This window comes from Calidris pugnax, unplaced genomic scaffold (genome assembly GCF_001431845.1).
Source record: "Calidris pugnax isolate Ruff unplaced genomic scaffold, ASM143184v1 scaffold24, whole genome shotgun sequence".
In the NCBI taxonomy this organism is placed as follows: domain Eukaryota; kingdom Metazoa; phylum Chordata; class Aves; order Charadriiformes; family Scolopacidae; genus Calidris; species Calidris pugnax.
Window position 1 is genome coordinate 33,611,697 of NW_015090922.1, and position 14,363 is coordinate 33,626,059.

Consider the following 14,363-nt stretch of genomic DNA (forward strand, 5'->3'; position numbering starts at 1 on the left):
GAGTGGTCCTCATTACTCCTCTTTGGTGTATTATTTTTGATGTTGTCTGTTGTTGGGAAACACCAGGGAGTGAGGTGCAGGGGTTTTTTTTAGTTTTTTAGTTTTCGTGTGGTGTGTTTTTTGTTTTTTTTTTTTTTTTTTTTTTGTTCTTGTTGTTTCTTTGTTTGTTTGTTGTTTTTTTTGTAAGGCTTGTATTTCATAGTTTGTTCTATACGGAGAATTTACAGTTTGGGGAACTGCATTTTATGGGGCAGTTGCTATAGGCAGACATCAGTATTTTTTTTGTTAAAGACAAGTTATGAAAATAACCCTGTTTTTGCCCAGTTGCTGAAGTCTGGAGAGGGAAGGAGGCGAAATGAAGTAAAACTGTACTGATTGCAGCAATTAGAATTGCAGCACAAAGGTGAAAGCTTACAAGTGCATTACTTGTTGCTGGAGCCATTTGTTCTACCATGGTGTTGCAAGAAAGAGGGAATGTGCACAACCATCTAACTTTTACTTTCTGTTTCTTTAAAAAAAAAAAACCCAACAGTCTCCCCCCTAAAATAGTCTAACCCAACCCAAAACCTCAGGGCTGCAAATAAAGATTATTCTGTGTTAATGAAGTCAGGGTCCGGTCATCCTAATGAACATCAGAGGTTCTTCTGTGAACTTGGTGGTTACAAACTCTGGTGCTTTGTGGCTTGGCTTTTTGCCTCTTGCTAGCGGTGATAAAAACCACGCTGGTTTCCATCCTCAAATTTTATATGCTTATTTTGTGTCATTTTATATGCGAATTAATCTGAGTGAGTTTGACAAAAAGAAAGAGTTACTTTCAAAATGCTTTTTCTATTCAGAAAATCCTGAATCCAAGAATACAAACCTTTCTCCTCTTTTTGTTGATGATGTCAGGGTTTCATGGGGTGCTAGCCCTGGTGGGGCAGTATCTACGATAGATACTCTCACTTGCCTAAAGGCTTAGGCAAAGGGATGTCTCTAACTTTGTTACATTCCAAGTGTCTTAATTGAAACCCACAGGCTAATTCCTTCTTTTATTTCTAAATTCCTTTGCTGAGAGCTTACATTGTCCTTCCCCACCTCGTTATTTAAGTTAAAATGTGAGATGACCCTTGGTAGCTTGTGCTGGAATGGCTGGGCAATTTTGGTACTTCATTTCTCAATCTGCTCTGTACACTTCTCCAGGGTGCTTTCATTATAGTGCTGCTCTGCCAGCTGTTTTGGGTATGATAACTTTTGTCTTTCAAAAACTGAACAGCACAGTTCTGTCATGTAAGCGTGTAATGCGTTTTGGGGAAATAAGAAAGCTGGCTCTCAGTATGAAGCCGAGGTTCAGTAAAGGACAAACCACTATCTGGTGAGGCTTTTGTTTTTACCTCTATTTTTAGATAATTTAGATTCCTTTTTGCTCCCGAACTTAATATTCGCAAGGTAATAGATTAGACTTGAACTGCGGTTTCAAGGTGCCCCAGTAAAGTGAAGGGACACAACACTGAGGGTGGAGGAGGTACCATAAGGCTGTAAAAGTGGCTGTTGGGGGCGACTGAATGCCTGGACACGGGCTGGTCATCTGATCACAAGAGCCAGTTGTTTTGAGAATACTCCAGTTGCGTGGACATACATCATGTTGTATAACAGACACAGGCTTCAGCAAACAAGCATCCGGGATAGGAAGCTTTTCTTCTCTCTGTCATCACAAGAGTTTAATTTTGCATGCCTCTGTGTGTGTTTAGGTTTCTTTTTATTTCCTCTTAAAGGAACAAACTGTTCTGATGTTGGCCATTACGAGTCCATTAGGTGGCTGGAGGGCAGGCAGAGCCATGTTGGCCAGGGGAAACAGTCGGTAGGTGATGAAGCAGAATTTGGCCCCCAGTCAGTCCTTGGCTTTTATCATCAGGCTGCGGTGGTGTGAAAGGAAACACAAATGTTTCAGCAACTTGGTGGATTTGTTTCTCACTGGGCTGTGACTTGCTGACATTTTTAATGTCTTGTGTGAGAAGTTGACTGGCTGGAGTACTGCGTGCTTTGCTGAATGGTAATATTGTATTTTTGACTGAATGTAGCTAATTTGTTGTCCAAATCGTAATGTCAGCCTCCGGGGGTTAGCTTTACAGACTCATAGGAATCTAAAGAAAATTAATTTGAGGGATAAAATAACTTGTCACTGTTGTTAACAAAGCACCAGCATTTCAATTACAAATTTCTTTCCAGGGATTTATAGCAGAAAGCTATAAACCCTAGCTATAATGGCCAATTACAAAAATCCTAGCTTCACAGGCTTTTATAAAGCAAACATGAAGGCTGAGTTTGACTGGGCAAGTGTCATCTATGGCTTTTATAAGTGACCAGGATGTTTGGGTAAGATAGGGGTCGTGGGTGTTTTGATTCCTTGCTTGATTGAAATAGAAAGGATGCTGTGATACTGAAGAGATGGTAGGGGTATATATTTTCATATTCTTTCTTAATGACTAAGTAGTTCATGTTTACTGAAGTCGTGTGTTTTTTGGTTTGTTAGTTGTGGGCTGTTCAATACAAATAGTATTTGCAATTGATGTAAACGGAAAACATTATCAAGACTTGGACAGAGTTTGGGATTGACTTTTGCACAAAGCTAGCTTTTTGGTCCAAGAGTGGCAATAATCTAGTCTGCTCCTGTTTCCTAAGAAGAAAAAGCAACAACAAAAAAACCAAAACCCAAGCAAAAAAAACCCCACCCCAAATCAACTTTGGAGGGGAAAAATCAAGTAAATATATTCAGTATATTTGTAGTTTCAATTTTGACCCTGTCAGTCTCTTGTGAGATGGGTACTTGGCACAGAGAATCCTGCTGGTAGATCCTATCTGTCTTTGATGTCACAGCTCACTGAGGGAAGAGAGCAGGGTTAATGAGATCTTTTAGGTAATTGTATTCCCCCAGAACAACACCTTGAATTTCAACAAGCTGTTTTAAGCATGCCCTGCTGTGCATGCACTGTAGGTATCTAGAAGCTCTTTCAGAAAAATCTTTTTCTGCATTGGGCTGTCCTTGATTTCTGGTTGAGCTCGAGGTGTGCCTGAGGAGTAGGCTGTGTTGGATCAGCTTTAGAAGGCAAAGAGCAGAGGTACAGAAGGGTGAAATGATGGCTGCTGGCTGCCACGGTGCAGCAGATGTGCACTCTTTGGCAGGCCCCAAGCAGGTTTTTCAGCCTAAAAGGAGCCCAGAACTGAGGCTTTATTTTAAGTTTATACCAATGTTTTCATAAAGCTTATTAAGTCTTCTAATTGTTGTGATGTCTCATTTCTTACCAATGTGACTTATTCTCTTGTCTGGATGGAGCCGTAGCTACTTTGTTCCTATCTGTTAGATAAAAAACACCTGGTCATTTGTTCCATTGCTCCAGTAGCCTCTGTGTACCAGATTTATGACTAGATATATTAGACATGCATGGCATCAGTATCATATGCATGTTGGGCCAGAAACAAGAAATTTAGAGGTCATCTACCCAAAGAATCTTCTGGTAGTACTCTGTGACTTTCTATTTTTTAATAAACATCTGGGTTTTGTAGGTAAAACTTCACTGTACAACAGTCTCAATTACTGCTGCCTGAGGTGTATGATCTCTTAAGTGGTGCCTTGATTGAGCTGTATGATCTCTTAAGTGCTGCATGGATTTGGAGATTAAAGCCTTTCGCGGGCCACACGTGTATCTTTTCTTGGCTGCAGCCAGCAGGCCTGAAAATCCATGGTAGGCCGTGCATCAGAAGCTTGAGTAACGACCTCAGCTGAGTAATGCATCCAGGCAAAAAGGTGTTGGCCAAGTCTGTTAATTAAAAGCCCACAGTTTCACAGGTTGCTTTTCACAAGCTTGTGAATTTAATGCATGGGTCTCCTGCCCAGGAGAGTGCTGTGAGGCCGATGCTAATGCAAAGGAGCCTCTGTGGTTCCTAGCAAAGTTGAAACATTTGTGTTACTTTCCAAGTACCAAAGTCTTGTAGAGGTTTGAACAGCTTTATTGACAGATTAGGCAAAACATTCTCCCACTGAATCAGGATAGTGTTTAATATGACCGGTTTTGAGCAATCTAAGATTAAGAAGAATGCGTTTTCACTCATTGTTTCCTTATTTTCTCTCTCCAGATGAACACAATGACGTACAGAAAAAGACTTTTACAAAATGGATAAATGCTCGATTTTCCAAGGTAATGTTGAATTGAAAGTATGACTTTTTGTTTGTTTCACTGTTTAGAATAATATAGGTTAAATATACTTTGCTCTTACTCCTGGTAAAATGTGTCAAAATGAAAACAAATAACATACCATAATGTTTGTTCCACTTGTTTCCCCATGCACATAAACATTTGATTCTACATGTCTTGCTTAAGAAAATATGAAAGATTCTATTTGTTAATATATTCAAATATAGTTTATTTGCATGATGGTGTCTGTTTGGGTTTTGGTCCTCTTTCTTTATACAGTTTATTTCTACGTGCAATTTTTTGAGTCCGTTACTGCAGATTTTGGACCGTAGTCACTGTGTTAACTCTCGGTGCTGCTGAGTCAGCGTTACTCATCCAAAATACTCTGCAACCTCAAGTTGAAGCCACTTGTTGTTGCTACTTGAGTCTTGACACTGAATTTTTGTATATTACTTGCTCATTTCAAATTTCATTGGCACTCATGCTGTATGTTTCTTGTTTTAATTCTCTTTATTGACTTGAAACTTACTGAGGATCCTGTTTTGGGATGAGAAAGGAAGTGGTAATTGCTTTGGGATGCTATTTAAAGCCTGCTTTTTATGCTGTTCTGCTAAAAGTGAAAAATGACACTTTGCCCAGGAGTGAGGTGGCTGTGGGAACTTTCCCTGCTTCATAGTCTGAATGTGTGAAAGAACCTGGGCTATTATGAGAGAAAACTCATGGTTTGTTTTTCTAGCCAGTATGGTCCTGCATGTGTGATAAATGCCAGTTTGCACCCTGTAAATGAAAAGGGGCATGTGTGTGAAATCCTGAAAGTAGATATAAATATAGAAGGAAGGGTGTGGAGGGAGGGGGGTGTTGGTTTGTTTTTCTTTTTAAATAAAGCAACGGCAGTGTTGGTAGCAATGAATGGCTGCCTCTGGAGCACTGCCCTGCTGAAGTTCTTGGTCAGCAACGAAAGAAATTTTTACCTTCCTTCCCTTCCTGTGCAGCAGGAATACTGGGCAATGCAAGGCTTTTGGCCTTGGTTCATTCACTTTGGCTTAGGTTTGTTTTGATTGAAAGCTGATAACCTGCAGTCCTCGTCCAATGCATTCTTGGCTAGTTTGCTCTTTAGGGGAGGAACACGTATGCGTAACTGGTTGCTCTACACTCTGCTTTTGACTGCTGCTGAGAGGAAAGACAGTCCTGCGGGAGGAGGGTAAGGCAGGGCACGATCATGTAAGCAGTGAAAACATGATGAGAAAGGAAGGCCTGTTTGCAGAGCCTTACCTTGGCATAACGATGGCACGAACACAGAAATGACAGTGATGCTGAGCATGTGCTATGTGACTGGCTTGCATGTGTTATGGACACTGTATTGAAATAGATAAAATTGTTTTCAGTCTTTATACTTCTACACCCATGGATATATTTTATAAAGTGCCTTTATACCATGTATTCAGACAGATCCTCCTTAGCTCCTGGATTTCCCTGCCACAGGGTATGGTCAGATACTGGTTGGATTTGAAGTAACCCTGTAACTTCATGCCCCATTAAACCACCCGAAGCCATGAAAGTCTTATTAATGATTAAAGAAACTCATACAAAAAGACATACTCCTGACTTCTGCACGTTCAATTCAAACTGGAACATGGCTATTTTGTCATGAAAAGACGCAGATTTATGCAGCCTGGCATGTTCAGATTGCAAGGAAATTGCTGGTGTTAAGTAGAAATCACCTCATGTAAGAAAGTTTAGCTTCAACTGCCCCTTGAAAATGTAAGGAGACTGTTTTCAGTCTCATTGAAGTTTTTGCACTTACCAAGTCATTTGGGTTGTTTAAAATTCCATTTCTTTGAACAAGATTGATTCAGCTGCTTAGTAGGATAGAGAGATTTTGAAGGCTGTTTAAATGTAACCTGACTTACATAGCAGAAAACAAAATAGTAACTGAGGAATTTTGTATGGAATTGCAATAGTTGACTCTAAGATTTCACTTATCCTTCCACATTAATTATATTGTAGTTGCCCTTCATTTAAACACATAAATATAAGGCAAGGAGCTGAGCCTCTATAAACTAGTTTGGCATACAAAAATCCTAAAATTTGCAATTGCATAACGTACTCAAAATCGCTGAACTTGATTTAAATCAATTCAGTAGGGTTTTACAAAGGATCTGGAAAGAGAGCAATTCCTTTCCCTTCTCATCAGAGAATAGGTAGATGAGCAAAACACACTAAGTCTCTCAACTACTCTGTGAGGTACCCATACCTCTTTGGGCACCTATTCAGTGAGATATAAGTTCTTGCTCTAGGTCACAGTGCAGTAACTTTTGTTTGTGCTCTTCCTTTGAATTGTGCTTGAAATTTCTTGAAATGAAGGCACAAGCACATTTAAAGTGAGTCTTAAGGTCAAGAAAGATACTCAGCCAAGCCTCAATGCTTGCTATAGAAGTCTTTACCTTAGCAGAGCCATACATGCTACGAGTCACAAGCCTATGATGGTTATGTAGTAAGGAAATTTTGTTAAAGGGAATAAAAATTGTTAGATAAACAGTCTATTTTACCAAGCTTTAACCAGTAGGGAAGTTTGTATTCAAATGATACTGATACAGAGCATTTCAGCATATCTTTATATTAAGCCATGTGATGTTTTTCCTTACTGTATGTTTTTTCCATTGCTCTGTCTGCTCTACTCTCAAGGCTAAGATATAGCTGTTTCCCTGTGGTATAGCCCACGAATTCAGGCATTTAGTTGCATAGATAGTTAATGCATGCTCTTCAAACACAGCAAAATTGTGTTTTCTATCCTTTTTTTCTATTCCTTTGTCCCTTTCTATTTTTTTTTTTCACGAGTTCATAGGTATTAATGGATATATTTTCAGAACACCTTTCTGTAATGCAAGAGTACTGTCTTCTGTGTTGACAGCTACTGCATAAAAAGTAAATACCAAAAGTAGCTACTAATTTTGAGTGCCCAATCTGAGACTTTGGTTAGACTCTCCAGAGGATTTGATATCTCTATAATACCTTCGTATAAGCCAGAGCTCTTGTGGAGTCTTATGACAGAGCTCAGGGAGTTCATTTCTTCTGCAAACTCAAGCCAGCCATCTAAAGTATCCAGTTGGTTTTCAAGTGGAGCTTGATCAGCATAGAGAAGGGACTTCGAGAAGATGATGCCTGTGTCAGCAAGGACTGGGCTTAATGGTCTAGGGAAGTCACTTAATCTGGCACACTGTAAAATTGTGTTTTAAATGATTCTGATTAGTTACAGGGGAATTCTTGACAAAAAGTAGAATTTGAATTCAGGTCCATTAGCCATATGTTGTTATATGTAGGTAAAGGGGGAGTGAACAAAGATTTTTGCAATCAACCCTAGTTTTGACTTTTCCAGACTTCTAAATAGAATCATAGAGTTGTTTGGGTTGGAAGGGACGTCAGAGATCATCTCATCCCAACCCCCCTGCCATGGCAGGGACACCTCCCACTGGACCAGGTTGCTCAAAGCCCCATCCACTGTGGTCTTGAACACTTCCAGGGATGGGGCATGCACGACTTCCCTGGGCAACCTGTTCCAGTGCCTCACCACCCTCAGAGTAAAGAATTTCTTTCTGGTATCTAAGTTAAGTCTCCTCTCTTTCAGTTTACAACTGTTACCTCTCGTGTTATCGCTACACTCCCTGATATAGTTTTAATCTCTATCTATTTGCATGGTGTATCAGCAGGCCTGGCACTTGTAGATCCACTATACAGACCTCTGACATTTCTGCTGATAATTACATAGCACAGTGGCTGCATGCTCACACTTGCAACTCTAGAAGGCTTGAGAGGTATGTTGAGGAATTCAGGAGTCTTGTGTCCCACTTTAGACCCTGCAAGTACAGTTTTCTCTGCCCTGTTTTTTTTCTTTACTCCTACTTTCTGACCCTGTTTTTATTTCCATCTCACTATTACACCCTCTCATGTCAGAAGGCTTGCCTGCCTAGCAAATCCTGGCAAATCTGGAGTTTTGATCACCCTGCCTATTTCATTCCCACTTCTGTCTCTGTCGCTTAGTTCCTTACAGCAAGACCTAGTTTTTCTTTTTAAAGCTTCAGACCTGCTCTGTCTGTCCTTCCTTTCCCCTTCTTCCATTCTACATCTCTTCACCTTCCCAGCCCTTACAGGATTTGATGCTTGTGTGGTCAGTCCCATTTTTGCACGTCTTTGTCGAAGTAGTCCTGTCCCATGCCCTCTGTTTATCTCCTTGCAGGAGTCAGTCTTTGCTGACTCTCATGTTCCCATTTTCCAAAGTTTGCTTTCAGGTTGGTTACTCTCCTCTTCTGCTGTTCCTGAACTTGGCAGGTAGGACTCAGGGTCAGCACAAGAAACATGATGCCCTAATGCTTAATTTAGACCCATAGAGTCAGATCTGTCACTGCCTGTGGGAGCTTAGTGCTGTCACTCAACAGGAAGTTCACAGATCCAGCATGGGCAAACTGAGACTCTTCCTTTTCCCCAAAGAGTTGTGTCTTCATTACATTTGGGAAGTTTTTGCACAGGGATGGCAGAAACACTTTATTTCTAGGAAGGCCGTGCTCTGCAAAAAGAATATAAAACTCTGGAGATTCTTGTGCTATTCAGTGAAAAGAACACTGGATTTCCCTCCCCGCTCCCCCAGGTCATAAGCCTAGGCTATGGATGGCTGTTGAATGGGAGCCAACTGGGGGCATTGTTCCAGGGTGACAGGAACTGCATTCTAAGCCTTGCGTGCCTGAGAGCTGGGCCTCCTTTCCTTTTTGTCATGTACTCCCATCTCTTTCCAATCCAAGCTCTTGATTTCATTCTTCTTAAATACAGAAGTCTTATGCAGGCTCATTTCTGCATTTGCAGTGTTCTTGTTGCACCTGTGTCTGTGATCCTGATCCTCCAGGTCCTCTGCTGTTGCCCTGGCATCTGCATTGGCCAGCAGCTGTAGCACTGGCAGGGCTTGGAGCTAGGACCTGCCAGTGTGGGTAAAGCCAGACCTCCCATACTTTTACAGCATCTTAAGCTCTCTCCTGCTCTGTGGTCTTCCAAAATGTATTTCATTTTTAGGGTTAAAGAGCAAAGAAGAGGCTGAAGTGGAGCTTGGGAGCAGACTCTGTCCTCTAGGGCTGAGCTCCAAGTTGCCTGCGAGAAGGCAAATGCTTAGTGCTGGGGCTCCTGTGTGTTTCCTCTCCTGGACTCTGACAGGTCCCCTCCCCTGGAAGGACACCAAATAAAGTAAAGATGAGAGAAGACAGGGCACTAGGTGAACTCGTGAGCTGTACTTGGAGTGGCTTTATGTGCATCTTAAAATTAAAACAGTCCCTCCCTCATACCATGCATTAATTCATTTTCGAGGTGCAAAGTCTAACTTTCTGGCTTTTGTGCTGTATAGATCTTCTCCACCATTTTTACTCCTTAATTTTCTTCTTTCCTCTAAGGGTTGTCCTACCATAAGAGTAAATGTCAGAGCCCATACTTGTGAAGATGTTTTGCTGCTCTGCTGCCCACTCTTAGCAAATGTGATAAATCTTTTTAAAGACAAAAGCATACCTATTCAAGATAATTAATTTCACATGACCCAAGATACCTGAGGCCAAAGACATTTCAGAAGAGAATTTTCTTGGGAAGGAGAATTATGGAGTTTAATGTATTAGTCATGCAAGGAGAGAGATCGGAAAGATTGATTAGGCAATTTTATCTCTCCAAGGAGACATCACCTAAGATAGTCTGTAGTCCTTTCTACAGTTCAGATTTTGTGGCACAAGCAAGGAAATACTTGACTGCTGATAAAATATTCTCCAGTCTAACTGTTCCTGCTGTTTTCCACTGCTAAATTAAACTCTAAAACGTAGCTTCGCTCAAAGATAGCCAAAGCTTATAAAAAATTTGGCCTTAACTGGAGGAACAACTTGGGTGGGAAAGAATTAGTGTTTGTATGAACTGGCCTTGAAAAATTTAATTTTTAGTCTACTTTTTTTCTTAACTGCATTACTTAGTCCCTCCTTCTGAGAACGGTTCAAATAGGATGTGAATTAACCCAGACACAGGAAAATAGATCTTTTCTTCTCTAATAGATTATGAAATATGGTAAGGATGACTGATTTATAGTATAAAAGCGATAATACTTAGCAGTTTGGTCTCTCCCATATTTAGCTACAGCAGGAGAGTTGCCAGTTTTCTGCCTTCCTCTCAATTGTTGCTGTTTTCTGCTTTCAGAACAGGGTGCGGGCAGCATTTCCCTTACTGGTTGTCAAAGTTTGGTGTAGTAATACGGACTGTAATTACTGGTTTTGGTTAACGCTCTGGGCTTTAGGATAGAGTTTGACACTTATTCGTGGTCTGTTATCATCCCAGTTGTTAGTGTTCATGTAATTGTGTTTGTGTGACCTTCTCAGGCACTAGAGCTGAACCTGGTAGAGGCATTGAAGCAAATCTGTCCCTTTACCTGTTAATCACTAATGAGAACAATGGTCAACCTCGTCAGCAGGAATATATATTTTTTTTTTTTAAGGAACCAAATTACAATCTGAAGTTAGCTGGCTTAGGAAAAAAAAAGAAAAGAGAAGGGAGGGCAGGGAAGAAAAGAAAAAGATAACCTTCCAGCCTTCCAGGAGAAATAACTGACAGTGATAAGAAGTATGGTCCTAACTGCTCCTGATGGTAATGATATATAATGAGGCTTAATTGCAAGCCGTGGTTAGTACTGTTACGTTAAACATATTATAATAACGTAAGCTTATGTAAATGCATTAATAGATACACTGGGGACAAAGAAGGACCCACAGAGAGTTGCTGATGCCTTGTGTTTGTTTTGCTGCCTTGCTATGTCTAATATTTGCTTTTATGTTTTCCCTCCTCCTATCATGTTGTCAGCCAAGTATTTCAGGTGTTCCATGGATTGAGATGTCTTTAGCTTTTCAGCTTTGCTGCTCCTTAAACTCATGTCTGTCATCTAGTAGAATCAAACTTTTCAGCATATCTCAGTGATAAGTCTTACTGTTTTTTCTCCTGTTAGTCTGGAGTTTTAAATAGCATTTTGTTGCTTGTAGTTACTTTATTTTTAAGCACCAGTAGTGATATTTAATTCGGTCTGTAAGTTATTTTCCTCCTGTGATTATTTATTTATTTTTTACTTGTTATTTGAGTTCATAGTTTTGGTACTAGTGTCCTGTAGAGATGCCACAATGACTCGGGCATATTCAGCACAGAGTAGAGCATACTCAACTATGATACATCTGTCATGGTATAGCTAGGATTTACGTATGTTGACTTATAACTGCCGCATGTCAGCGGAAGGAGAATGGAAAAAAAGTATCACTTTTAAATAAAAATACTTCTGTAAACAATGGCTATAGTCTTAAATTAGAAATTGGCAAGATTATTTGTTGACATAGTTGTTTACTTTTTGCAGTGACCTTTTTGCTTTCTGAATTTTTTCCCACATAGAGTTCCCTCGTACTGGCCTCATGATGCAGCAGCACTTGACATGTCTGTTATTTTATCATGACCAATACAGAGTGTAGTTCTTACTCCTTGTGTTGTTTGTAATCAAGTTTAAACTAAGTAGGTGGGTACCATGAGTTCCTTAGGACTTCACTTAAACATTACGAATGGCTCATGTTCTAGTTTGTGCCCAACACATTCGATATTTCCCCCTTCTCAAGATAAAGGGTAAAGGGGTCTTTGCAGCTCTGCTATTTTGACCCGTTTACTAAGCATCTTACTAGGCATTAAGAATAGTCATCTGTGTTTAAAAATAGTTATCAGAAGACAACTCTGACCTTCGTGTAAGTGACATTGGAAGATCAGAAGAATCTGATGGAAAAATCAAGATGTGCTGCTTCCTATATCCTTTCAGGGTGTTGTGTTGGTGTTTCTGAGGTGGCAGATGATCTAAATGACAACCAGAGCTTTTCCCAGTACTGGTCTGAGCATGGCTCTTGTCTCCTGGATTCCCTTGGTGGCTGGTAAAGGTCATACGTATGCTTTTACAATATGCGTTACTTCCCTGGTGACAGCCAGCGTGCATTACTGTGAAGCTGAGAGGATCTTTCATCCTGGTTTTAATGTCGTCACTAGGAGGTCTGAATCACTGAGGAGGATGTGAAATAGAGGCGGCTTATCTCTTACTCTCAAATATCTTTGGCACTCATTTATTGGAAAAGGGTTGGGTCTAATAATGTACCTTCAATAATTCTTGATTTAAAGAACAGGTAAAGTCTCTGCTGCAGGTAACTATGATGACATAAGAGAAAACTACATGTTTCTAGTTAAACTAGATAACCATTAAAGAAGTTTTAATGTCTAATTTTGCATATAATTTCATGTTCAAGAACAATATATGAAGAGCATAAATAGCTGTGATAAAATGATAAACAATAGCTGGTGTTTTAAAAAAAAAAAAATACAAGGCTTTGTCTTACTGAGAACTTGTGACTCCCCTTAATTCTCTGTAATGTGGTTCAATTTGATACAGTTCCCCATTAGTAATAAGGGGACAGTTAAGAATGTTCTCCTGTAAAACCTACTCAAAGAGCATTGCTGCCTTGCGCCTGTGTGTGGCTTCAGTAGAGCAAACTGTAAATGTTGATGGCCGGTCCGGTAGCATTGGATGACTCTCAAAAAATCTGGTCCGGATTTTGTTTATATCTTCTTCTATTTCCTGGGAACACTTTCTGGCAAAGAGCAGGCGTGACTTCTGCACAGTCATATTGGCTGGCCTGGATGACCCTTCTTTGCAAGTAATCCTAGATGCACACAAGGAAGTGTGAGTCACCCTCTTAAACCTGATCCAGGTAGAGGGGCTGAAAGAGGGCCAACAGGCGTGTGAGTGCTGCTGCTGCTGCAAAGAGGAGGAGGAGGAGAAGGAGGTCACTGAGTGTGGGCGCTCTTTCCCAAGTGGTGCTCGTGTCTCGCTGGAACATGCAAAGCCGATGCCCATGGTGGACTGGTCTTGCCACGTATGGCTTGCATCTGGTCTCCAGCTCAAAGATCACTCAGACTCAGACTCAGACCCCGTGAGGGATGTCTGCTGTGCATACACAGTGAAAGTTCTTTGTCTCTTCCCTCCCCTGCTCATGTTAGCACAAAGGCTGGCACCAAAAAGTTTGTTGGAATAAATGTAACGTGGTGGATTGGATCTATATCTGACCCTTGTGCATGAGCCCTGGGATGGATGACAAATGTGTCACCAGGGAAAGTTTATAAGAGCACAAGCAGACCTAGCCCCACCTTACGTACTGTCTCCAGCTTTTATTTCTCCCCTTTCAGTTGCTCTGCTTTCCTTTCCTCTTTCCCCTGTTCCAGCCCCTGTTGAAGTGAATGGGCTCCTTTCCTGCTGTCAGTGCTGGTTTAAAGCATTGGGGAAGAAACGTGGCCTCTTTCTAAGTTAAGTCTGTTAATTATGTTCTTTTGTCTGTCTTATCAAGCCCTTGTCTCTACCACAGCAACTCTGTGTGCAGCTCTGCTGGCAAAGCCCTCTCAGGCAGGCTGAGGGAAAGAGGTTTCTGCCAGTGTTTTTTTTTTTTGCTGTCACAGCAGACATAAGCAAAACTGAGAAAATCTACCTTCTGTTAACTGATAAAAGTGTTTAGCAAGGGGGATGTGACTGTTTTACACCCTGAACCAGCACAGTTCTCCTGGTACATGGTGTGTCCCTGCCTGTCCTTTCTACTATCTTTGTAGTATAAACTGGACCCTATTTTGTCTTTCAGAAAGGACCCATTATCTGCCTTGTATTTGTACAGTGCTTAGCACAATGTAAGCTGCTCCTTAAGTACTTACCAACACAACCATGACTAGCCATTTGCCCTTGCTTAAAGGGCTCGCTATGATTTGTCACTGTCACTCTTTCATAAGACAAATACTAAAATTTCTTGATCCATTATGCCCAGTGATGGATGACTGCTCCTTACAGGATGCTGGTGGAGGCTGAACTGCTTTGTACTTGTGTAGCCTTTCAGTATGTAGAAAGCGAGTAAAATATTGTTGGTTCTGCAGAGAAGAAACTTAGATTGGCTTAGCGTACTGTATACCAGGCAGGAGTCTAGAGAGAGAGATACATATGCTTTTTTTATACATACAAATAAATGTACACCTCTGCAGTATATCCGTGGGTACAGACTTTTTTTTTTTTTTTTTTTCCCCCTGAAGGTCAGATTGCTTTCTGGAGATTGGGAGTGAGTGGTGTGGGTGTGGGCA

At 40.8% G+C, this 14,363-nt stretch overlaps 1 protein-coding gene across 3 annotated transcripts in view; it reads left to right on the forward strand.

Annotated features, from left to right (window-relative positions):
• UTRN (utrophin) overlaps window positions 1-14,363 on the forward strand; it is a 379,666-nt gene that overhangs the window by 58,260 nt on the left and 307,043 nt on the right. For all 3 annotated transcript variants that reach the window (XM_014950829.1, XM_014950828.1, XM_014950830.1), the window contains exon 2: window positions 4,114-4,175. In XM_014950829.1, the coding sequence (XP_014806315.1) occupies window positions 4,114-4,175 (62 nt within the window). The remainder of the gene's footprint in view (window positions 1-4,113; window positions 4,176-14,363) is intronic.